Source organism: Ranitomeya variabilis, chromosome 4 (assembly GCF_051348905.1).
Source record: "Ranitomeya variabilis isolate aRanVar5 chromosome 4, aRanVar5.hap1, whole genome shotgun sequence".
Classification (NCBI taxonomy): Eukaryota; Metazoa; Chordata; class Amphibia; order Anura; family Dendrobatidae; genus Ranitomeya; species Ranitomeya variabilis.
Window position 1 is genome coordinate 378,121,236 of NC_135235.1, and position 26,554 is coordinate 378,147,789.

Sequence of the window (26,554 nt, forward strand, 5' to 3'; positions counted from 1 at the left end):
GGTACTTGGAAAAGACACTGAAGGGTGGAGGTGGGGAGGGGCTATTTAACCTCTTCTGTGTTTCCTGTCCCTATCAAGGATATGAAGGACAACCTCCTGGTGGTGCTGTCAGGATGGACTCCTGGAAACCAAATTACCGGTAGGACTAAAGGTACCGTCACACTGAGCAACTTTCCAACAAGAACGACAGCGATCCGTGACGTTGCAGCGTCCTGGATAGCGATCTCATTGTGTTTGACACGCAGCAGCGATCTGGATCCCGCTGTGATATCGTTGGTCGGAGCTAGAAGTCCAGAACTTTATTTCGTCGCTGGATCACCCGCTGTCATCGCTGGATCGGTGTGTGTGACACCGATCCAGCGATGTGTTCGCTTGTAACCAGGGTAAACATCGGGTTACTAAGCGCAGGGCCGCGCTTAGTAACCCGATGTTTACCCTGGTTACCATTGTAAATGTAAAAAAAAAAAAAACAGTACATACTCACCTTCTGATGTCTGTCACGTCCCTCGCCGTCAGCTTCCCGCACTGACTGTGAGCGCTGGCCGTAAAGTAAAAGCAGAGCACAGCGGTGACGTCACCGCTGTGCTGTGCTTTACGGCCGGCACGGACACAGTCAGTGCGGGAAGCTGACGGCGAGGGACGTGACAGACACCGGAATGTAAGTATGTAGTGTTTTTTTTTTGTTTTTTTTTTACATTTACAGTGGTAACCAGGGTAAACATCGGGTTACTAAGCGCGGCCCTGCGCTTAGTAACCCGATGTTTACCCTGGTTACCCGGGGACTTCGGCATCGTTGGTCGCTGGAGAGCTGTCTGTGTGACAGCTCTCCAGCGACCACACAACGACTTACCAACGATCACGGCCAGGTCGTATCGCTGGTCGTGATCGTTGGTAAATCGTTTAGTGTAACGGTACCTTTATTCCTACTTTTCATCTCTTGCAGGTCGGATCGGGGCATATCTACAGCATTATAGAATTCTGTAGATAAGCCCTGAAAGGTGGTGGCCGTAACTCGTATCAGCCAAACCTGGTGACAGGTTCGCTTTAAAAGCCCACCATACACTTCAGATTAAAATTGGCCAAACCCGATGAATTCGGGTGACTAAGGAGGGGGAGAAGTGGGAGTTGGTGTTAATTCTAATGCAATGTCCTTTTTGTTTTTCACACTCACTATTTTGCTATCTAATATTGCTTGACCATTGGAGTGTTTCTTAGACATTTTTTTTTCTCTGAAGGATCTGAAGTCAAGAATGCAGGAGGCGATGACACAGGAGGTGTCTGATGTTTTCAGCGATACCACCACTCCCATAAAACTTTTAGCTGTGGCTGCTACTGCACCACTAGATGCACCCAACCGAGATGAGGTTAGTAGAAATGAACAACTGTTGATAAATAATTGGTACAATATAATAAACTCTGTGTTTTGCTTTAAAAATTGGAAATAGGTCTTTGAAGAGAGAGCTGCCAATTTTGTGAACCATGCAGCACGTTTGGGGGCCACTGCTGAGAAAGCAGCAGCTGTGGGAGCTGCTAATAAAGCTACTGTGGAAGGAATACAGGCAGCAGTGAAGACCGCCAGGGAGCTAACACCGCAGGTTTGCTTTACACAACAGTTTCTAATTCTTCACCCCTGGGCCATTTTTCATTTTTATTTTTTGCTCCCCTATTCCCAGAGCCATAACGTTTTATTTTTCCATAAGTATGGCTGAGTGAGGGCTTGTTTTTTTGCGGGAAGTGTTGTACTTTTGAATGACACTATTGATTTTATCATATAGTGTACTGGAAAAATCATTCTGGGAGGAATAGACCAAGTACTGAACAGTAACTTCACTTCAAAATAGACACGTTGCAAGAATACAGTGCAACCAACAGCATCAAAGTATAGGAGACCCTATACTATATTAGTGTAAATTTGGGCCTTGGTTTTTGCCAACCACCCAGTGTGTTTGGGGGTCCCCTGCCCTTTCCTTGGGGAGAAAAGGATAGTCTTTATGAACTCAATCTCCTGATCTTTTTTTTCTTCAGGCAGATATTATTGGCTTCCCCACAGGGCTGTGGAGTCTGTAAGCCAAACCTCTGATTCCGACTCCACAATTTCCATGACACAGACTCCGACTCCAACTCCATCATACCAGGGTTGTGGAGTCGGAAAGCAAGACCTCCGACTCAAACTCCTCAATTTCCATGATACCGATTCAGACCCAACTCCGACTCCACAGCCCTCGTTCCCACACAGCAAACAAATGCACATTCAGCTGAGCTGAGCAGTTGCGAGTATGGCGAGTCAGGAGAGATAGCTGTTAGATGAACAAATGAGATAATTACATGGTCTTATTTGCGTTCTCATCAGTTGATTTTTGTGTTTCTTATGTTGAAAATGCTTTCTATTTAATTTATTAAAATTTCTTCTGGATGTTATATAGGTGGTGTCTGCTGCTCGAATTCTGTTGTGTAATCCAGGAAATCAGGCGGCTCATGAGCACTTTGAAACCATGAAGAACCAGTGGATTGACAACATAGAGAAGATGACAGGTTTGCCTTTATAATTCATATAGATTATTGCATATGCTTTTCTCTGCCAAGTAACATTCATTCTTTTTTATTTTTATGAAACAGGTCTGGTTGATGAAGCCATTGATACAAGGTCTCTGTTGGATGCATCAGAAGAAGCCATCAAAAAGGATATTGACAAATGCAAGGTGGCAATGGCCAATATGCAGCCCCAGATGTTAGTTGCTGGAGCCACAAGTATAGCCCGCCGTGCCAACCGCATTTTATTAGTAGCCAAAAGGGAAGTAGAGAACTCTGAGGATCCAAAGTTTCGTGAGGCTGTGAAAGCGGCATCAGATGAGCTCAGCAAAACGATTTCTCCCATGGTTCTAGAGGCTAAAGCTGTAGCTGGCAACATCTCAGACCCAGGTGACTAATAAACAGTTGTATATTTAAGTGAACAGAGCTGGTCTTTAAAGCAAATGTTCAAATCGGTTATCTGCCATTAGCAGGTCTCTGGGAAATCACATTACTTGTTCTTCGCTCACACCGCAGAGTACAATATAGCACACCGCCTTTTAAGAACCGTCAAATACAAAAGTTGGTACATTAGGAAACAGGAATAAAGAGTAATTTTATCTATTTATTTCTTCAGTGATTGAAAGTCTAATTATTACCCCCAAATGTCTAAATGTGGTATCCACATATTGCATAATGCTTCATAATAATACCATGGTGTATTGGCACATGATGCTGTGGGATTAAAGTGAATATCCAGGAAAAATGGTAAGAATGCTGATATTGTCCAGAGAGAAAAAAAAGTTGTAATGGTCTTATTCCTTCCACTCCTATGATCCATGGGGGTCTGTGCCATGACTGCTTCTTCAGGCCCTGAATCTGGAAAGGTGCATCATTCATTAGCTTTAAGGGTTTTTTCCATAAAAAATCCTTAAAGCCTAGGGCTTCGGCTCATTATTATTGATGTTTCTCCACTTTTCTGAAGTAATCTGCTAATTGTAAGTGGCTTCAGTATTTGCTTTATTCGCTATACATATTGCACCAGTTTTTAAGCTTCATTTTTGGATTTTTCCTCCACAACTATTCTTATCCAGATATTTTAAACAGATTCATGAACTGCAAATTTTACCAAAATATTTCATATTTTTAGCACATCTCACTCCAGCTGTTAAACGTGTAAGGCTACGTTCACACGATCCGTTTTTTGCTGCGGATCCGTAGCGGAATTGCAGCTACGGATCCGCAGCCGTTTTCCATGCAGGGTACAGTACAATGTTACCCTATGGAAAACAAAACCCGCTGTGCCGACGATCCTTTTTTTCGCTGGAAAATCCGCGCGGATTTGCCAACGGAAAAAAGAAGTACCATGTCAATTCTTTCAGCGGATTCCGCTGCGGGTTTCCAACAGCACCAATAGGAAACTGCAGTTGGAAACCCGCAGTGGAATCCGCAGAAGAAAAAGGACACAAATCCGCCGAGAGAAGCACCGCCGTTTTCCACTGCGGATTTCCCCGAAAAAGGACCGGAAAAATCCGCAGTGAAAAACGGATCGTGTGAACGTAGCCTTAGGGTTAGGTTTCTGGACGAGTTTACAGTTTGGCACTTTTTTTTACTTTTTAAAGGCTTTACAACTTTTGGTATAAGTAGTTGCGAAAACTAGTTAGAGACAGAAAAGAAGAAGAAAAGTGACTTCAAGAAATTACAAATGAAGAATCGAGTTCTTTGACTTTGCACCACAATGGAGGAAGTATAAGGGTTTCTTGTCACATTTCTTTTCTAGAGGTAGATAATGTAGAATCAGTTTCCTCCTGCTCCATATTCCTTGTGTGTCTTGTGCACATACCACGGAACATGGCCACCATTTCCTGTAACCTGAAGGTTCCTGTTCAATGTGGCTGCTGGAAGTGCTGGAAGCCTGCACAAGGACCATGATGACACAGACCTGCCAGCCATTTACATTAACTGGCAAATCCCCACTTCGTTCAGTCTTCTTGGAAGGAGTCGATGACCATTACATTATTTCTGCAATAGCAGCCCTAGTAAATGAAACATTTCTTACAAGGGATTAGTTCTTGTGGTTGTATCAGTCATTGGCAAGGAATGAGTTGTGATGTCTGCTCCGTGACAACCAATAATGTGTAGGAGAAAACACTTTACTTTTCTATCCTGTGTCCTTGACGTTGAAATTATGGTTTAAATTGGATGCGTTTTAAGGTTCTGATGTAAAAATATGCTTTGAACATAGGTTTCTTTTGTCACCAGCTTTACAGAAGGGCTTCCTGGACTCTGGTTATAGGATTTTGGGTGCAGTTGCTAAGGTGCGGGAAGCGTTCCAGCCCCCGGAGCCAGAATTTCCTCCTCCTCCTCCTGACTTGGAGCACCTGAGGGTACGTGTCAGCTAGTCTTTTGTATACATGAATAATTACAAACGCTCAACAAACCAGCTATCAGACACCTTACTTAAAAAAAATGTACTTTTTAATTTCTGTTAACTAAATCATTCCGGCCATGTTCAAAATAATAAAATCACCTGTTGCATACCTGACTATGTCCAGAGCTGCCTTACCACCAGTGCTGCAATAATTGTGTACATGCTGCAGCTAATCACTGACTGTCCCAACCGCTAAGCCAAGTGATTGGCTGCACCACTGTACTAGTGATTTTACTACTGCAGCCTGTATACAGTCACAGTAAGAGTGATAGAGAAGCATTGCTTGCTCTGGGGTGGTTAGGTAAAAAATAATTTTAATATTTGAACATGATCAAACTATGAAGTGAATCAATCAATCAACCAGCATTTAATAGAGAAACTTTATAAGTTGTATAATTTTAAGTAGTGTTTGCATGTGAACTACCAACAGATAGATATACAGTGGTAGAAAGATGTATTTGATCCCTTGCTGATTTTGAAAGTTTGCCCACTGACAGACATGAACAGCCTATAAAATTTAAGGGTAGGTTAATTATAACATTGAGAGATAGAGTATACAAAATAAAATTCAGAAAATCACATTGTAAAAATTCTATAAATTTATTTGCATTTTGCAGTGAGAAATAAGTATTTGATCCCTCTGGCAAACAAGATTTAATACTTGGTGGCAAAACCCTTGTTGGCAAGCTCAGCAGCCAGATGTTTTTTGTAGTTGATGATGAGGTTTGCGCACATGTCAGGAGGAATTTTGGTCTACTCCAAATTGCAGGTCATTTCTAAATCACTAAGATTTTTAGGCTGTCGCTTGGCAACTTGGAGCTTCAACTCCTCCCATAAGTTTTCTATGGGATTAAGGTCTGGAGACTTGCTAGGGCACTACATGACCTTAATGTGCTTCTTTTTGAGCCACTCCTTTGTTGCCTTGGCTGTATGTTTTGGGTCATTGTCTTGCTGGAAGACCCAACCATGACCCATTTTTAATGGAGGTTGTCACTCAGGATTTTACGCTACATGGCTCCATTCATTCTCCCATTGATGCAGTGAATTAGTCCTGTTTCCTTAGCAGAGGAACACCCCCAAAACATAATGTTTTCACCTCCATTCTTGACAGTGGGGACTGTGTTCTTTGGGTCCTGGGCAGCATTTCTCTTCCTCCAAACATGGCGATTTGAATTAATGCCAAAGATCTAAATTTTTGTCTAATCTGACCACAGCACCTTCTCCCAATCACTCACAGAATCATCCCAGTGTTCAATGGCAAACTTCAGATGGGCCTGCACATGTGTCTTCTTGAGCAGGGGAACATTACAGTGTAATGTGTTACCAATGGTTTTCTTGGGGACTGTGGTCCCAGCCGCCTCGAGATCATTAACAAGTTCCCCCTGTGTAGTTTTAGGCTGATCTCTCACCTTCCTCATGATCAAGGATATCCCACGAGGTGAGATTTTGCATGGTGCCCCAGATCGATGTCGATTGACAGTCATTTTGTAGTTTTTCCATTTTCTTACTATTGCACCAACAGTTGTCTCCTCACCTCACTTATCGTTTTGTAGCCCATTCCAGCTTTGAGCTTTGTTCAGGTCTATGAACTTGTCCCTGACATCCTTATAAAGCTCTTTGGTCTTGCCCATGTTGTAGAGGTTAGAGTTTGACTGATTGAGTCTGTGGACAGGAGTCTTTTATTAAAGGGAACCTGTCACCCCCAAAATGGCTGGTGAGGTAAGCTCACCGGCATCAGGGGCTTATCTACAGCATTCTGTAATGCTGTAGATAAGCCGCCGATGTTACCTGAAAGAGGAGAAAAAGACGTTAGATTATACTCACCCAGGGGCGGTCCCGCTCTGGTCCGCGTCCGATGGGTGTCTCCGGTCCGCTCCGGCGCCTCCCATCTTCATTCCATGGCGTCCTCTTCGGGTCTTTACGCCGCGGCTCCGGCGCAGGCGTACTTTGTCTGCCCTGTTGAGGGCAGAGCAAAGTACTGCAGTGCGCAGGCGCCGGAAAGGTCAGAGAGGCCCGGCGCCTGCGCAATGCAGTACTTTGCTCTGCCCTCAATAGGGCAGACAAAGTACGCCTGCGCCGGAGCCGCGGCGCGAAGACCCGAAGAGGACGTCATGGAACGAAGATGGGAGGCGCCGGAGCGGACCGGAGACACCCATCGGACGCGGACCAGAGCGGGACCGCCCCTGGGTGAGTATAATCTAACGTCTTTTTCTCCTCTTTCAGGTAACATCGGCGGCTTATCTACAGCATTACAGAATGCTGTAGATAAGCCCCTGATGCCGGTGAGCTTACCTCACCAGCCATTTTGGGGGTGACAGGTGCCCTTTAAGGTGACTATGTAAGACAGCTGTTTTTAATGCAGGTAACAAGTTGATTAGGAGTGTCTAACTGGTCTGTAGGAGCCAGAACTCTTAATGATTGGTAGGGGATCAAATACTTATTTCTCACTGCAAAATGCAAATAAATTTATATAATTTATACAATGTCATTTTCTGGATTTTATTTTTGATATTCTTTCAATGTTAAAATTAACCTACCCTTAAAATTATAGACTGTTCATGTCTTTGTCAGTGGGAAAACTTACAAAATCAGCAACGGATCAAATACTTATTTCCCCCAGTGTATACACCCACACGATCAGTGAGGAAATATGGGGCATACAGCGCCATTCACATTTAAAAATAGACAGGAATGTACATACAGAATGTAATTACATTTAAAGAAAACCTGTCACTTCCTCAAGAAAATTTGAGTTAAATATTTTGTAAAAATCTCTGAGCACCCCTGATTTTGCCCGCTTTCCGTTTTGCACTGCGTCTCTCCTTTGCAGAGATATATTTTGGAGCGCAGTGAGTGAACATTCTGCTTGTGGACCAACTGGGCGTTTCTCAGGAGTCTTCTCTGGGGCGAGTGCTTAAACCATTCCCTTCCAGCCATTGCCAATCACAACTTTTCAGCGATTTCTAATAAGCAACCAATAATAATAATAATTATTATTTATTATTATAGCGCCACTCGTATTCCATGGCGCTTTACCTGTGAATATCTTTGCTCCAAACACATACTGCTAAGAAATATAGATTGTGAGACCCATTGTGGAGAGGGATGATCTCTGTAGAAGCGCAGCAGAATATTATCGTGCTATGAAAGAAAGCATAATAAATAATGAAGTGACACAGAGCAAACAGAAGAGAAGTAGAATCAGGGAAACGCATGGATTTTGACAAGATATTTAACTAAGTTATTTTTTGAGTAAAATCAGAGCATCACTTCATATATATCAGGTTTGACATTAATCGATATAGAGTACTGTGCAAGCGTTTTAGGCAGGTGTTGGAAATTTCTACACACTAAGAATTCTTTAAAAAATAGTGTTAATAGTTTGTTTTGATCAATTAACGAAATGCAAAGAGAATGAACAAAATAAAAATATATATCAAATCCATATTTAGAGTAACCACCCTTTACCTTAAAGTATATTAGTTTTTCTCTATACTAGTGTACAGACATGGAATTTGTAGGATTAGTCAGCTGCATTAGTAACCAATTATACCAAATAAGTTATAATTATGGTTTTCATATGTAGGTTGAAACCGTAATCAAATAAAACAGAAACGGTTGTGTAGGAGGGTTAAAACTGGAAGATGAACAGTCAAACTGCTAGAAAGATGTCCTACATAATGGCAAGACTGAGTTCAAGCAACAAGACACAAGGTAGTTATGCTGCATTAGCAAGAAATCTCCCATTCAAAGACTTCAAAGCAGTCTGGGGTTTCACAATGGGGCTGATTTTGATGAAGCATGGGGAAATGAGCAGCGTTGTAGACAGTAAACACAGTGGCCAGCTAAGAAAACTTAGTGCAGCAGATGACAGATGTATTAAAAGATTTGTAGAGGTGTCTTAAGCTCAGAACTGTCAGAGTCCAGTGGGACCCCGCTATAACCATCTATTAGGAGAAGTCTGACCTGAAGAGATTTTATTGGATAAATTGCAGCCAAAAAGACATGCCTTTCAACTTCTAAACAAGGACAAGTTACTCAACTATGCACGAAAACATAAGAACTTGGGTGCAGAAAAATGTCAGGAAGTGCTCTGTATTGAGGAGTCAAAATGTGAAATATTTGGCAGCAACAGAAGGCAGTTTGTTTGACATTAAGGCTATGTGCACACGTAGGAAATGTGGTGCAGAATTTTCTGCACTAAATCTGCATCTCCTGGCAGAAAACGCAGGTGCAGATTTGATGCAGTTTCTGTGCAGTTTTTGTGCAGATTTTACCAGTGCAGATTTTTATCATGGAGGGGTGCAGAAACGCTGCAGAACTGCACAAAAGAAGCGACATGCACTTCTTTGAAATCTGCAGCGTTTCTGCGCAGATTTTTCTGCACCATCTGCACAGCTTTTTTTTTCACATTGATTTACATTGTACTGTAAATCACAGTGCAGAACTGCAGCGTTTCTGCAGCAAAAAAATCTGCTGCAGATCTGCACTAAATCTGCATCGTGTGCACAGGCCCTAAGAACTATATTCATTCTGCATAAAGAAGAAAAAGGAGTCCTAGAAGTAATGATACACCCCACAGAGCCCTGATCTCAACACCATCTAGTCTGCCTGGGATTTCATGAAGAGACAGAAGGATTTGCACACTCCAAGGTGTTTGGAACAACCTTCCTGTAAAGTTCCTTCAAAAACTGTGTACAAGTGATTGGGAAGAATTGATGCTGATTTGAAGGCAATGGGCGATAACACCAAATATTGGTTTGACTTTAGATTTCTCTTAGATTTTTTCATTTTATAACTTCTATTTTTTCAAATTCTGTCTAAAACTTTTGCACATTACTGTATACTTACAGAAATTAATGATTATCTAGTTAGTATTGCCATGGAAATAAGTATTTAATTTTCATGCTATGTAATATTGTTTTTTTTTTTAGCTGACTGATGATGCAGCACCTCCAAAGCCTCCACTTCCTGAGGGAGAGGTTCCACCTCCAAGACCACCACCTCCTGAAGAGAAGGATGAGGAGTTCCCTGAGCAAAAGGTGGGCGAGGCAGTGAATCAGCCAATGATGGTCGCTGCAAGACAGCTTCACGATGAAGCTCGCAAGTGGTCCAGCAAGGTAATAAGAACAGTTTTAAACTTCATGAAACCTAGCCGGTGATGTTAATTGACTTTTGACATGTACATCTGCTTATGTTGGAGAAGCCTAGTCAACCTACAAAACATATTTCTCAATAGTTTTATTTTACATAAAATATATATATATATATATATATATATATATATATATATATATATACCGTATTTTCCGGCGTATAAGACGACTTTTTAACCCCTGAAAATCTTCTTAAAAGTCGTGGGTCGTCTTATACGCCGGGTATCGCCTTGCCGGGTGTATATGGTGGGTGGGGGGTGAGTGGGCCTGATGACGACGAGGGGGCGTCTCACAGGAAAGTGAGTATCCCCCATTACCTCATTGTATCACTGCAGCGTGGGGTCTCTGCTGGGAGCAGCGGCGGCAGCTGTGCTGTGGGGCGGCGGCTCCTCTTCTTCAGTGTGGGGCCTCTGTGCTGCTGGGCGGCGGCGGCGGCTTATCTTCAGGCAGTCGGGGCTCCTCCGGTATCTCCTTAAAGCCCAGAGGCCCTGCCGGCAACTCCATCGGTGCAATGCAGTGGCCTCCGGGAACATGGCCGCTGCTCAGATTCAGATCTGAATCTGAGCATGCGCCGCCCCCAGCGGCCATTTTCCCGGAGGTCACCGCATAGCAGCAATGGAGCTGTCTCCGGGAAAATGGCCGCTGCTCAGATTTAGATCTCGTCTCCCGAGATCTCGGGACGAGATCTGATTCTGAGCAGCGGCCATGTTCCCGGAGGCCACTGCATTGCACCGATGGAGTTGCCGGCAGGGCCTCCGGGCTTTAAGGAGATACCGGAGGAGCCCCGACTGCCTGAAGATAAGCCGCCGCCGCCGCCCAGCAGCACAGAGGCCACACACTGAAGAAGAGGAGCCGCCGCCCCACAGCACCCACGCGGCACAATGAGGAGCAGCAGCCGCCGCTCCCAGCAGAGACCCCACGCTGCAGCGATACAGTGAGGTAATGGGGGATACTCACTTTCCTGTGAGACGCCCCCTCGTCGTCATCAGGCCCACTCCCCCCCCCCCCCCAAAAGGCACAAAAGTCACCGGCCCTATAAGACGACACGGTTTATAAGAAGACCCCCGACTTTTAAGAAGATTTTACATTTTAACTGGAAAAGTTGGGGGGTCGTCTTATACGCCCAGTCGTCTTATACGCCGGAAAATACGGTGTATATATATATATATATATACATACATACATACATACATACATACATACATACATACATACATACATACATACATACATATATACATGCATACATATATACATGCATACATATATACATGCATACATATATACATGCATACATATATACATGCATACATATATACATATATACATACATACATACATACATACATACATACATACATACATACATACATACATACACTGTGTTCCAAATTATTATGCAAATGACATTTTTATGAGATTTTCCTAAATGGTCAGTGCAAATGACAGTCAGTCTAATAAAAGTCATCACCCGTTAGAGTATACATCGAATTTTATTGAAGAATCCTCCCTATGATAACAGTATAATCTCCAAAATGAATAAAAACTTAAAATGCACTGTTCCAAATTATTAGGCACAGTAGAATTTCTAAACATTTGATATGTTTTAAAGAACTGAAAATGCTCATTTGTGGAATTGGCAGCATTAGGAGGTCACAATCACTGAACAAAAAAGCTATTTAACTCCAAAACATCCTAACGGGCCAAGTTACATGTTAACATAGGATCCCTTCTTTGATATCACCTTCACAATTCTTGCATCCATTGAGTTTCTGCTTGTATTTCTTTGCATGAAGTCAGAATAGCCTCCCAGAGCTGCTGTTTTGTTGTGAACTGCCTCCCACCCTCATAGATCCTTTGCTTGATGGTACACCAAAGGTTCTCTTTAGGGTTGAGGTCAGGGGAAGATGGTGGCCACACCATGAGTTTATCTCCTTTTATGCCCATAGCAGCCAATGACTCAGAGGTATTCTTTACAGCATGAGATGGTGCATTGTCAGTATGAAGATGATTTTGCTCCTGAAGGCACATTTCTGCTTTTTATACCATGGAGGAAAGTTGTCAGTCAGAAACTCTATATACTTTGCAGAGGTCATTTTCACACCTTTAGGAACCTTAAAGGGCCCTACCAGCTGTTTCTCCATGATTCCGGCTTAAAACCTGACCCCTCCACCTCCTTGCTGACGTTGCAGCCTTGTTGGGACATGGTGGCCATCCACCAACCATCCACTACTCCATCCATCTGGACCGTCCAGAGTTGCTCGACACTCATCAGTAAATAAGACTGTTTGGAAATTAGTCTTCATGTATGTGTGGGCCCACTGCAACCATTTCTGCTTGTGAACACTGTTTAAGGGTGGCCGAATAGTAGGTTTATGCACCACAGCAAGCCTTTGAAGGAGCCTACACCTTGAGGTTCGAGGGACTCGAGGCACCAGCAGCTTCAAATATCTAGAAATGAGTAAGGGGTAATCTCTGCGCTAACTGAGCTAAGGTGAAGAATGCAGCGGAACTGGGTAATGCCAAAACTGTTAAATATTAAATATGCAAAAAAGGGAAAGGTGTGCTAGTACTCACTTGTTTGCATAGATGGTGGATGATTCCTGACTTGTGCAGCTTGTTGGAAGGATTTTAATAATTGGAAAAAATGAATATGTACACAGTGAGCTGGAAAATAATATAATTGTATTAATTACCTTGCTGTAGGCTCATGTAGTGTGCTAGGGGTGATACAGGAACTGGAGAGAACTTACTGGTGCTAGCAGGCGGTGCTGCGTGCACTATAAAGTTTGTACTCGGTAAGCAGTGTGCTGTAGCTGGGTGTTGCCTGGTGGAAGATGCACTTGAGCGGTGTGATGGAGAGCTTCTGCCGTGCATAAAATAGGATATATTAATTATATATAAATAATACTTAGCAGGGTAGCCAAATAAAGTGCCCAAAGATAAAGTAGTGGGAGAGCACACTTACTTGCAGATGTGCTCGGCAGGACTCCAGGGTAGCGGTAATGCTGCGCCGGAGTACGGAGCTGTGGCTTTTGGCCGGCGATAGGAAAGGGTACTGCCGCAGAGAGCGGCTGGATGGGGAGCCTCTGTGGGGAAGCACACTAGCTCACAGAAGTGCTCAGCAGGGCACGGGGTAGTGGTGCTGCTGAGTCGGAGTGCGGAGCTGTGGCTAGCCGCTGATTGGAAGAGGTGCTGCCGCAGAGAGCGGCTAGGTGGGGAGCCTCTGAGGGCAGAGTGGCGCCTGTAACCCGCTCGCTCCGGCCATGAGCAACGCTGGGATGCGGCGCGATAGGTGGGCGTAGCTAGAATGTGACATCACAAGGTAGCGAAGACGGAGGCTAAGTAGGGGATTGACCAACGCGTTTTGAGAAGTATCTCCTCTCTTCGTCAGGGCTATCCCCATTACCGGCTGCCCACCTTTATATAGACCTCTATCCTTAATACATATGGGCGGCATAGCAATTAGTTAATGAGTGCCTTAATTGGGACTAAATTCAGTGTGCCTGATGGTTGGAGGCTGAATGTATAGCGGGTAATAGATGTTTAATAAAGACAGGTGATTGGTATGGAGTGTTTAAAACAGTAATAATAGCTAGTCACCTTTATGGGAGACTAGGTGATAAGTTGCATATGTGAGCTAGTGTGCTTCCCCACAGAGGCTCCCCATCCAGCCGCTCTCTGCGGCAGTACCCTTTCCTATCGCCGGCCAAAAGCCACAGCTCCGTACTCCGGCGCAGCATTACCGCTACCCTTGGGTCCTGCCGAGCATATCTGCAAGTAAGTGTGCTCTCCCACTACATTATCTTTGGGCACTTTATTTGGCTACCCTGCTAAGTATTATTTATATATAATTAATATATCCTAGTTTATGCACGGCAGAAGCTCTCCATCACACCGCTCAAGTGCATCTTCCACCAGGCAACACCCAGCTACAGCACACTGCTTACCGAGTACAAACTTTATAGTGCACGCAGCACCACCTGCTAGCACCAGTAAGTTCTCTCCAGTTCCTGTATCACCCCTAGCACACTACATGAGCCTACAGCAAGGTAATTAATACAATTATATTATTTTCCAGCTCACTGTGTACATATTCATTTTTTCCAAGTATTAAAGTCCTTCCTAAAAGCTGCACAAGTCGGCAATCATCCACCATCTATGCAAACGAGTGAGTACTAGCACACCTTTCCCTTTTTAGCATATTTAATATTTAACAGTTTTGGCATTACCCAGTTCTGCTGCATTCTTCACCTTAGCTCAGTTAGCGCGGAGATTACCACTTACTCATTTCTAGCATACTCACTTTTCTACAGGTATATACACAGAACCTGTTTAATCTCCAGCTGCTTCTGAACTTCAGCTTTCTCCCTGACGACAGTGGCAAACGCCAGTGGTATTTTTCTAGCTTCAAATATCTGTTTGCTGCTTTGTAAGGCTTTTTAGCAGCTGCTCTCTTAATCCGATGAACTTGCCTGGCAGAAATCTTCCTCATTATGCCTTTATCAGCACAAACACATCTGTGCTCAGATACAGCCACATATCTCTTAACAGTACAATGATCACCCTTAAGTTTTTGGGAAATTTCTAATGTTTTCATCCCTTCACCAAGGCATTGCACTATTTGATGCTTTTCAGCAGCAGAGAGATCCTTTTTCTTTCATATGTTAATTGAAAACTGTGACCTGCTTAATAATGTGGAACATCATTTTTAAGTAGTTTTCCTTTAATTAGAATCACCTGGAAAGCCAATTATCACATGTGTTTAAGATTGATTTCAGTGATCCATTGAGCCCTGAGACACAATACCATCCACGAGTTTATTTGAAAAACAAAACAATTAAATCTTTGACACTTAAATCCAATTTGCATAATAATTTGGAACACAGTGTGTGTATGTATGTATGTATGTATGTATGTATGTATGTATGTATGTATGTATATATATATATATATATATATATATATATATATATATATATATATATATACATGCACACATACGCACACATACGCACACATACGCACACATACGCACACATACACACACACACACACACACGTGCATCTCCAGCCACTCATTAATATGTTCTTTGGAACTCATGAAAAGTGAAGCATGTTTAATTGCCTGGGTTTATTAATCCACTAATTTGGACTCTAATGATGTAAAGTGTGAAACAATGCAAACTGCTGAAGACTTCTTCATTGACCATAGAATGAAATCTTGTTGCAGGTCCAATATAGTTTCAGTAACCTGGATACATATTCTACATATTAGGATAAAGCTGTAGTTACACTAAACGACTTACCAACGATCACGACCAGCGATACGACCTGGCCGTAATCGAGGGTAAGTTGTTGTGTGGTCGCTGGGGAGCTGTCACACAGACAGCTCTCTCCAGCGACCAACGATCAGGGGAACGACTTCGGCATCGTTGAAACGGTCTTCAACGATGCCGAAGTCCCCCTGCAGCACCTGGGTAACCAGGGTAAACATCGGGTTACTAAGTGCAGGGCCGCGCTTAGTAACCCGATATTTACCCTGGTTACCATTGTAAAAGTAAAAAAAAAAACACTACATACTCACATTCTGATGTCTGTCATGTCCCCCGCCGGCGTCCACAGGGTTAAAACTGCTTTCGGCAAGAGCGCTGCTAATGCACGCGCTGCTGCCGAGAGCTTCCCTGCACTGAATGTGTCAGCGCCGGCAGTAACAGCGGTGACGTCACCGCTGTGCTCTGCTTTACGGCCGGCGCTGACACAGTCAGTGCAGGGAAGCTCTCGGCAGCAGCGCGTGCATTAGCAGCGCTCTTGCCGAAAGCAGTTTTAACCCTGTGGACACCGGCGGGGGACGTGACAGACATCAGAATGTGAGTATGTACTGTTTTTTTAACTTTTACAATGGTAACCAGGGTAAATATCGGGTTACTAAGCGCGGCCCTGCGCTTAGTAACCCGATATTTACCCTGGTTACAAGTGAACACATCGCTGGATCGGCGTCACATGCCGATCCAGCGATGACAGCGGGTGATCAGCGACCCAAAAATGGTCCTGATCATTCCCATCGACCAACGATCTCCCAGCAGGGGCCTGATCGTTGGTCGCTGTCACACATTACGAGATCGTTAGCGGGATCGTTGCTACGTCTCCAAAAGCGTGACGTTGCAACGATATCGTTAACGATATCGTTATGTGTGACTCAGCCTTAACACTAGAAGTAACAAGACTACAGCAGGAAGCTTGTTCTGCTGTTAGAGCTAATGGGAAAAAAAGGATTAAAAACATTATAGGGTATGTGCAGACATTCTATATTAGGCAGCGCTTTGGATGCTGCACATGCCCGCTGCCGGCTATTGAACGCAGGTGAATCCGCATGTGTTTATTGAACCGTGCGGAATCACCGCGTCCAATACACTAGACATGCTGCAGTCTGGAAAGACGCCCCACATGTCCGTCTCTGCAGGAAAGCTGCGGGCGCTGGTGCACACATAGTGGACATGGGATTTCTTGAAATCCTATCCACTATGCTTTAACATCTGGACGCTGCGGATGTATGCAGCGTCCAACCCGCAGGGTTTACGGACTGTGGGAACATATCCTAAACATTATAAATCAATTCCTCTTGTACTTCCTACAAGCAACATAATAATGGGGATTTAGCAAGAAGGACCCTAGTTGAAAGGATCCTCTTGTCCGGTTGCAGTCAAAATCAAATCCCCAAGTGCCATCTCCTTCCAGAATTATAGCCAACCTACAATTGAAGCCCCAGGCTGTGCATCCAATCTAATTCTGCTCTGTCAGACTTTGTGTAACATAGAAAGAGGTCACCTAGTAGTGAGGGCTTTAACGAAGTTAAGTGGACAGACTTTTGAACAAGGAAGGCAAGAATAATGGCCTCTCTAATCCATTTACCCAAATACTTTTTGGCAGCTCTTGCAGGGGCTACAGCATTAAAGACTTATCCTATTGTAGGTATTCAAAAAGAGACCCAGTGTGGGTCCATTTCTGCCAATCCAGGTGTTTGAAGGGGTTATGGCACTTTTGTGACACCACATCCTCTTCAGTATGTCCACTGATTTGTCTGCCTGCAGTCCTTCTACTTGTGTATAAAATGCTGCAGTTCTCAGAACAGCGGTTGCTGAGTAAGAATGGTGCAGGTGGATGAAGCAATGGAACCTTTACAGAAGCTGCAATGCTTGCAGGAGCTCTACAACAGATGGTCATCGGATGAGTATGGTGTGGGTCCTCTGCCGTGTAAATATTAATGGCCTACCTAAAAATAGGCCACCAATGTTGTGGCCAAAGGTATCTATGAAAACTAATGTGCACCATCACATGGAAGATCCTTAAGCTGGCCATACACAAAGAGGTCTCTGCTGCAGTCCCCCCGGACCCCACAACCTTTGCTGACTGACAGCTCCCTCCTATTACTGTACTTAGAACTAAATCTGCTATTGGGGCCGGGGGAATTGCAGCTCATGAACAGATTGGACGAGTCATTCGGCCACAACAATATGGACTTGCTGATGTAGTTCAGGCCTCTCCGTGTAAATTGCCTAACAATGCAAGAAGGGCATTGATGTCCCAACAGTACATATTAGTGGACGCTAAGGCTTTTTATTTATGCATTTTTTTCACTTTTAAACCAGTTCCAGAAACGTGTGATGATGGCCTTTCCTAGATGCATTTGCTTATTTCTCATCGCCTTTAGAAAAAGGGACTTTCAATTGTTCTAAAATAAAGCGGCAGCCTGTGTATCTATTAATATTGTATTTTTATTTAGGTTTGGGATCCACAGTACAACTCAGAATCACATATATTTGCAGTCTGCTTTAATCCCCTTGTTTTAACATGTAATTTGTAACCCAGCGTTTCTGCCTAGGGGTAAAACGTGTGTTTCCAGAGACGTGGTCTGGCTTCAGGTGCATTAAACCCTTGGCCCTCCTACCCCACTTCTGCTTTTGTACTAACCTTTCCCCCTTTCTTTACCCTTCCCTGCCCTGCCAGTCACCTGGAAGCCCTGCACCCACTACTCCGCAGGGTAGAGAAGCCGTTGTGTCTGAGGTAGAGCAGGAGGAAGAGGAGGAGGCGTCAGTGGAATATGCCCTTTCCTCTGACATTGAAGATGATTATGAGCCCGAGCTGCTATTAGTCCCTGAGGGGCAGCCTGTAAACCAGCCAATGCTGGCCGCAGCTCAGTCTTTGCATCGAGAAGCTACAAAATGGTCCAGTAAGGTATTCAATGGTTGCCAAGCTCTGCATCCTCCACCCTGCCATGTGCATCCCCCACCCTCTCCCTCCATTCATGACACAGTTTGTGCCTCCAGTCTGCGCCTAGCTGATGATGCCGCTGCGTGTGATTTTTCTTGTGCTGGCTTGTGTGAGCCCATGTATGGCTTTATCAGTGAATATTGGCTTGTCTGTGTTTTCTTGTGTCCTTCTATTCAGATGTTAGAGGTTTAATGCTTCTTATTGTGTGGTTTGGGGTCACACAATGGTTTTCCATATAACAGTGTGACACTCTTGTACATTGGCTGTGACAACTTTATCAGCATGAGCCATAGTAGCAGTACCGCCAGTGGGCCAAAGTGGCGCTGTTTATGGAAAGCATTCCCAAACATTTTCTAATGTTTTTACAAGGTATCACAAGAACTATTCACTTCCTTGTAATCGGGCCCTATGATAATACTAATATGGAATAATTATGCCGCTCTTTTTGCCTTTTTTCCAGCGAAATTCGTTTTCAGGTATTCGGAGGCATTCATATGCTCCCACTTACACAATGGAGCAAAAGTCATTGGCAAGTTTTGGCAATAATATGCCAGAGACTGTCTTACAACTTAGGCTACTTTCACACTTCCGTTTTCTGTGGTCCGTCGTGGTGCAGCAAAATGACGTATCGACGGACGTCATGAAAAGCTACTTTCACACTAGCGTTTTTGGCTGTACGTCACAATGCGTCCGTCGCTCAGGAGAAAAACGCATCCTGCAAAGCTGTCTGCAGGATGCGTTTTTTACCCATAGACTAACATTACCGACGCATTGCGACGTATTGCCACACGTTGCAACCGTCGTGCGACGGTTGCGTCAGGTTTTGGCGGACCACCGCCACAAAAAAGTTACATGTAACTTACAATGGTGCAGCGGAAGCGTTGTAAGACTGCTTCCGCTACCCCCGTTGTGCATTTCTTTCACAGCATGCGTCGGTACGTCGGCCCGACGCACTGTGACGGGCCCGTACCGACGCTAGTGCGAAAGCAGCCAAGTAGGAAAAAACTTGTGCGACGGATCCAGTGTAATGATGGATCCGTCGTAAAGAAATTCCAGAGAGAGAGAGACTTCCATTGTAGCCGACGACGGGCTCTGACCGATTTTTCGATGTACACAAAAAACGTTACAATGAACGTTTTCTCTGCACGATGGACCGCTATTTCACTACGGATCCAGTGCACGACGGATGAAACGGATTGCTATCCGTCGCTAATACAAGTCTATGAGAAAATGCAGGATCCTGCAAATTTTTTTGCAGGATCCTGCATGGCCTCACAAGGCCCATTCATTCAATAAAGAGACCAGAAACAATAAGTGGAAGAAGGCCGTGTCATTTATTTTGAGTAACTTTAAAATTCATAACATAAATTAATTCATCTTTAAATTATTAACTCTTAAATATCCGTCAATTTAATCACGATGCAACCAATCCACCCGAAGGGCGATTTTCCTCACGAAATAAATGAACACGACAGGGAATAACCATAAAAGGGGAAGGGTGGGCGGGATCTTCGGTTCTTCAGGATAACCGTTGAATGACAGGAATTTCAAACTGAAAGGGCTTTTATACCAACACTAAAAGCCCGCCAAAATGAGAACCACCAATGAAAATACTTGAATTGAACCGCCAAAAGCAGAATAAAACCGGATAGAACCTGCTCTTGGCTTACCAAGCCAAAGCTTACCTCAGGAATCACAAAGTTAAAACATTACTATTAAAACCTAAAACAGCTTAATTTCAGAGCCTGTGAGGCCATGAGACCCCCCCTATAATGTAAAATTATGGACGGGGGAGGGCTAACATGGCCTCACAAGGCCCATTCATTCAATAAAGAGACCAGAAACAATAAGTGGAAGAAGGCCGTGTCATTTATTTTGAGTAACTTTAAAATTCATAACATAAATTAATTCATCTTTAAATTATTAACTCTTAAATATCCGTCAATTTAATCACGATGCAACCAATCCACCCGAAGGGCGATTTTCCATAAGCCAGGGCTCAAAGAGACCTGGCCCCCCCACCAAAGCACAGCCATTTTTCCACTATTGACTGAAGGTCCAAGTTAAAAATGTCCAATCCTATATCAGAGAGATGGACTAAATCATTGCGAAATAAACCCAATAAAAAACCTTCCAACTCAGTATGTCTAAAAGAGAAGCCGTTAATCATTGGTAAAAATTTAGACATATTTCTGTTAACTCTCTTCCGAATTCTTTAAATAAAAGAAAGTTCCTTCGTAGACCAAATAAACCTGGGGATGATTTCGGAGAAAACAAAACAAGTGAGAGGAGAAAATTGCTTAAAGTAAACAAAATCGGATCTCATAAAGGATAAAAGATCCAGAGTTTTTGTTTTCCCGATATCATTACCCCCTAGATGAAAGATTATTAGGTCCGGATGAGGAAATTTGACAAAACATCTGTTCAACTCATGACATAGATTAAACCAATAAAGGCCTCTTAAACTGTGCCAAAATATTAAAACAGAGTCCTGGCTAAAAGAAAGGTTTTCAGAATAAAAACGTTGTTTAGCTCTCTTCTGAGCCCAGTACACATAAGAGTGTCCTACGATCCATACCACCTTGACACCTGAAAGAAATCAAATTTAGTTATCATACAGGTCATGTCTCACATAAAGCCTAAACCTTCCCGACTCCCATCTTCCCAGCTGCATAATTTGAGAACTATGTAAACCAGCTCTCGCTGCCTCCGTGGCTGCACCTATACGGAAGGAATGTGAGGTGAATTTTAAATGATCTTTCTTTAAAAATTGTAAGCATTTTTTTAAAACTGAATTAAATTGGAAAATTGTCGCTGGGGACCCGTCTAAATGCACAAATAAAGGCCCGGGGACAGAAGGTCTAACACTAAGCCAGGTAGCAGTAGTAAATAAAGGGCAGAAGGCTTCGCCAGGTTTAGCCTCTATCTTCAATCTAACGCCCCTTCCTAGCTGATCAGTTTTGGAACGTCTAACAAATAAAAACAGATGCGGGTCCGTAATGGACACGTCAGAGACCATAAGCCCAGAGGGATTACATTTTTTGGCAGAAACTAATTCTCCTACACGTAATGCCCCAAAATAAGCTAAGGAAAACGCAGCGGAAAACAAAATAGCTTCGAAAGAATTGGTACAAACTTCATGAAGCGATAAACAAAGGTCTCTTAAAAATGGGAGGGAGATCGGGCGCCTATTGTCTGGTTTGAAACTTGCCCGTTTAAATCCTTTCAAAAATTGTTTGATAGGAAATAATCCCGTCAAAGGGTTCTTTCCAAGAAGTTTTAGAAAAAATGAGATACCCGCTAGAGATTTGGCAACTGCAGAAAAGGATAAACCTTTGTTACAAAGAAATTCGAGAAACCTCAAACCAGAGATAGGACTGGATATGCAGAAATTAAAATTGTTTAAATTACAAAAATTAATCCATTGTTGCCATGCGGCCGAGTAATCAGCCCATGTTCTAGGTGACAACGAATTCTCGATAAAGTGAGGAATTAAGTCAGGATTAAATCCCAGATCTGCTGAGGGCAAGCTGTTGGGTCCAGATCCGCTGAAGGAACCTGTTGGCGAAAAATATGCCAATGTTGTAAGCAAATGGAGTCAGTAATAAACGATAAGCTACTTGTTCCGCTTTTCGCTTTGAGCCAGATATTCAACTTTAAACAAAGTAAAACTAACTGCCTAAGAATTTTCATGGCCCAGAAATTCTTAGATGATAGGGTGTTAATCCCAAGAATAACACCCGGATGGTTTGACAAAATCAAAATCCTGTTATTACTCAAAAGGTGCCCCCACAACGTTAAACCAAGAAAAATGGAAAAAATTTCTAAAACCATCGAATTTTTTACAATCCCGTTCTGGATCAAACGATCCGGCCACTCGAGAAAGCACCAATGAGGAGAAAAAAGGACACCACAGCCCGAATCGGCTTTATAAGAAAAAGCAAAATTCAAAGTATCAGCTAGGATAAAGGTAGATTGCCAACAACTTTTGCCGTTGTAACTTCCTAAGAAAGTCCGCCAAATCTTGGCGTCTTCCTTTAAGTCAGATGACACTCTGATATGAGATTCCTGGGAAGAGATTCCAATGGTAGAGTCGTACAAGCGTCTGGAAAAAATTCTACCCATTGGAATGACCCGTAGAGCAAAGTTCAAGAGGCCCAAAAGGGATTGGATTTCTTTAAGCGTCACCTTCTTACTCTGTGAAAATTTATCCAAAGTGGTACAAAGTTTCGTAATCTTTACTTCCGGAAGTCTTGATTCCATCCGAACTGAATCTAGGGTAATACCCAAAAATTCAATGACATTAGTGGGTTGGCAAGTTTTGTCATGGGCCAGAGGAACCCCAAATTTGTCACACATTGAAGAAAAAGTATTCAAGGCCATCTGGCAAGCTTGCGAAAATGGTGGACCGACAAAAAGGAAATCATCTAGGTAATGAAGAATCCCAGCATTTTGAATGCTGGATTCTATTACCCAATGCAAAAAACATGAAAAGCTCTCAAAATAAAAGCATGACAACGCAAAACCCATGGGTAAACACTTATCGAAATAAAATTGATTCTCAAAGTGAAAACCCAGGGAGTTAAATCCAGAGGGGTTAACGGGAAGGAGCCTGAACGCGGATTTTATATCTGCTTTTGCCATCAAGGAGAATCTGCCAAATTTCTTAAGTAAATCTATGGCAGAATCGAATGATGAATATGAGACGGAACACTCGGCTTTATCTACTTCGTCGTTCAGGGAGGAACCTGTAGGGAAGGATAGATGATGAATTAAGCGGTAACTCCCACTTTCTTTCTTGGGAACAATCCCAAGGGGTGAAATCCGAAAATTAGTAAAAGGGGGGTTCGGAAACGGGCCCGCAATCCTTCCTAAAACTAATTCCTCCAAAATCTTTTTACTCGCCACTTCACGGTGGTGGATCAACGAAGAAAGGTTCCTAACAATAGTACAGCCCAGGCCCTTAAATTGAGGGACATTAAAGCCAAAACAAAACCCATTAAACAAAAGACTACTAGTCTCCTGTTTTGGGTACAAGTTTAGCCACCACAGCATTTCTTGGAGATTCACTGGCGTCTGCGCTTTTTGGAATGTGTTCTTTGGGTGACTGTCTACGAAAACACTTAAACAAGGGGTGTGAGTTCGCACAAATAGAGCATTCGTGGCGAAACCTGCACGAATTACCCCATTTGCATGTGGACTCGTTAAAAGCGAAGCAGACGCCCTTTTTTGAAAAGCTGGAAACTGTCTGTTTATTAGTGTATTGCCTTTGTGGCAGCATCAGATTTAACCACAAACCTACATCCTTCACCCCCCAATTAATATCTGGGTGCACGGCCAATTTTTGCCTAAAGGCCTCGTCATAATGCAGCCATGCAACACCTCCAAAATTACGATAAGCCTCCAAAATAATATCGATGTGCTGAAATAATTTTGAACACAGGCCAGGAAACTTCTCTCCCAGAACAGCTGAATAGATCGAAAAAGCCTGAATCCAGTTATTAAAGGACTTAAAAGCAGAACGCTTAGACTCCTCATTTTCAGGCTTACTTTCTCTCTCAAATCTATTCAGCTGATCCTTGCGGGGGAGTAAAGAAAATAAGTCCACGTAAGAATTACTCCAAATAAGGTCTTTGACTGATGAGCTCAAGTGAAACCCAAGTGGAGAGAGCTCACAAGTCAAAGCCTCTTTAAATGTATTCTGAGGTAACAAGTTAACATCAGGGATAATGGATGGGGAATCAGAGGGTACACTACCAAATTCCCCTAAGGATTCGGCTAAGACGCTTTTTATAATATCCCTGAGTTGGTCAGGATAGACAGACAAGGGGACATTCACAATCTCACCCCTTGCTTGTACAACACCTCTGGGTAACTGATCAGCATGAGGACCAACGCTCGAGCCTACAAGGGGAGGCGAGCACAACTGAGGGTTTCCTGGAGCAGGAGATGGTTGATTGCAGATTGGGTCTTCAGTCGCCAAGTTGCTGGATGTCGCAGAAGATTGATGGCTAAGATTCCATGAAGAGACCGATGCCTCAGCCTGTGTAAGAGGTGCCGCCGCAGCGCTTTTACGGCTGCCGGCGGTGAGCAAGATGGCGGCGCTTGAAGATGAGGAAGCCGACGCTTCTGCGTGCTGAGGCTGAGAATCTCGCGCGACGCTGCGAGACCCGCTTGATGGACGGCTCCGTTTCCTACTCACATTAGTCGCCCGGCTATAGGGAGTTGCCGGCGGAAGTGAAGGAGATATCGATCTCCGGGGCGTCTTCTTTCTGGAACGGCCTGGAGCGCACGCTGTCACAGCCGCCGCTGTATTAAGGACCGGAGGCTGCGTCTCAGATACCGGAACCGGAGGAATGGTAGCAGTAATAGCTGGTGAAGGTAAAGGATCGCTGGCAAGGCAGCTTCTTAGCCAGGCCTCCCCGTCTTCTTTGCCAGCCCTCAGAAGCAGCTGCTGCATAAGGTTGTCCATCTTCGGTTCTTCAGGATAACCGTTGAATGACAGGAATTTCAAACTGAAAGGGCTTTTATACCAACACTAAAAGCCCGCCAAAATGAGAACCACCAATGAAAATACTTGAATTGAACCGCCAAAAGCAGAATAAAACCGGATAGAACCTGCTCTTGGCTTACCAAGCCAAAGCTTACCTCAGGAATCACAAAGTTAAAACATTACTATTAAAACCTAAAACAGCTTAATTTCAGAGCCTGTGAGGCCATGAGACCCCCCCTATAATGTAAAATTATGGACGGGGGAGGGCTAACATTCTCAAAAATAGACGGATTGTGACGAATCTGAAAAGACGGAAGTGTGACAGTAGCCTTAGCAGTGGAAGCAGAAGTATAATCATGGAGATTTCTGTGCATCCCCTTTGGAGGAGGGAACGTTGGCAGCTGCAGATTTTCTGTCTATACATTATTTTGAGGTGTCTTCAAAAGGTTCTCTGCTCTCGGTGGTCGGCTTTTGGCGTTTTAGGACTGAATTGATGAACTGAAAATGTGACTTTTGCCAGAACCTAACAATACAAGAGAAGTGTTCGTGTATGCTATTTGTTAGTTAACTCATGGCCATCATATTCCTCAGTTGTGAGAATCTAAAGATTGGCTCAGGTCTTCTATCCACACACAGCCCATAGCGCTGACATGTGTGATACGTGCACTGTCTGCTGCTCTCACTGGTTCACACTGAGAATAGTCGCATAGCTTGAAAAGGTTTTCAATGGTTTTGACTGTCACTTAGTTTTAGAAGGAATTTCTTTTACTTGGTAATTAAAGAAAACATAGAAATAAATCCAGCTTTATAAAATCCAAAGGTTTATTGTCAAATCTTGTTGATTACAAAGCTCAGATGTTGCGAGAGGATGCCTGACAGCGTTTGAAATGCTTTGCCTTGAGGTCACCATATAGACACATTTTTTGTAATCTACTTTTAAAGATTTGACAATAAACCTTTGGAGTTTATGAAGCTAAAATACGGTACTTTTTCTTTCTACATACAAGATTATTGTCCTCTGTAAAATGCTCTCAACCAAAGTCATCGGGTTCTGTGCACACGTTGTGGGTTTTTTTCTGTGCAGTTTTGTCACAAAACCTGAAGGATTTGCCAGCACCAGCAAAGTGAATGAGATTCCTGAAGTCTCGTGCGCACACCGCTTATTTTTTCCTTATAGATTTGGTGTAGATATAAATCTGCAGTACGTCTATTCTTGCACTATTTTTGCTACAGATTTCACCCATACTAATGAGTTGGGAAAACCCATAACAAAAATAAGAATATTTATGCAGCGTTTTTCCTACTAACATATCGGGATTTACAGCAGAATTCTCTCCTATGAATACTGAATGTGTGCAGCCTTATCCGAAGTTAAATACTGCCCCTTGCCCCCTACAATATAACACTAGTTACGGTACATACTAAGTTGTGACAGAAGAAGAATTGATTGACTAACGAAATATGTTTGGCTCTCTGGCAAGAGCAAAATGTCCTGGGCAGCAATGTAGCGCCTTTTTATATCCTCAATAAAAGAATTACTAGGGTAGGGTGACTTTCACAATTCAAGAAGAGTTCCTTCATAAATGGAGTAGAAGAAAGCCTCTAAAAATGGATGTTAAAACTTTAACTTCTTAGGCCCCCTTCACACATCCTGATTTTACCGGTGCTGGAAAAACTGGTACAGGTGTGCTGCTT

The 26,554-nt window shown here is 43.4% G+C and overlaps 1 protein-coding gene across 2 annotated transcripts in view; it reads left to right on the top strand.

The window, feature by feature from the left end:
* The window catches only part of VCL (vinculin), a 244,333-nt gene that overhangs the window by 206,946 nt on the left and 10,833 nt on the right, over positions 1 to 26,554 (top strand). The window contains exons 13-19 of one of the 2 annotated variants that reach the window (XM_077250781.1): positions 1,236 to 1,364; positions 1,446 to 1,595; positions 2,424 to 2,532; positions 2,617 to 2,919; positions 4,771 to 4,895; positions 9,874 to 10,059; positions 18,103 to 18,330. In XM_077250781.1, coding sequence (XP_077106896.1) covers positions 1,236 to 1,364; positions 1,446 to 1,595; positions 2,424 to 2,532; positions 2,617 to 2,919; positions 4,771 to 4,895; positions 9,874 to 10,059; positions 18,103 to 18,330 — 1,230 coding nt within the window. The remainder of the gene's footprint in view (positions 1 to 1,235; positions 1,365 to 1,445; positions 1,596 to 2,423; positions 2,533 to 2,616; positions 2,920 to 4,770; positions 4,896 to 9,873; positions 10,060 to 18,102; positions 18,331 to 26,554) is intronic. The other variant, XM_077250783.1, reaches the window with a different exon arrangement.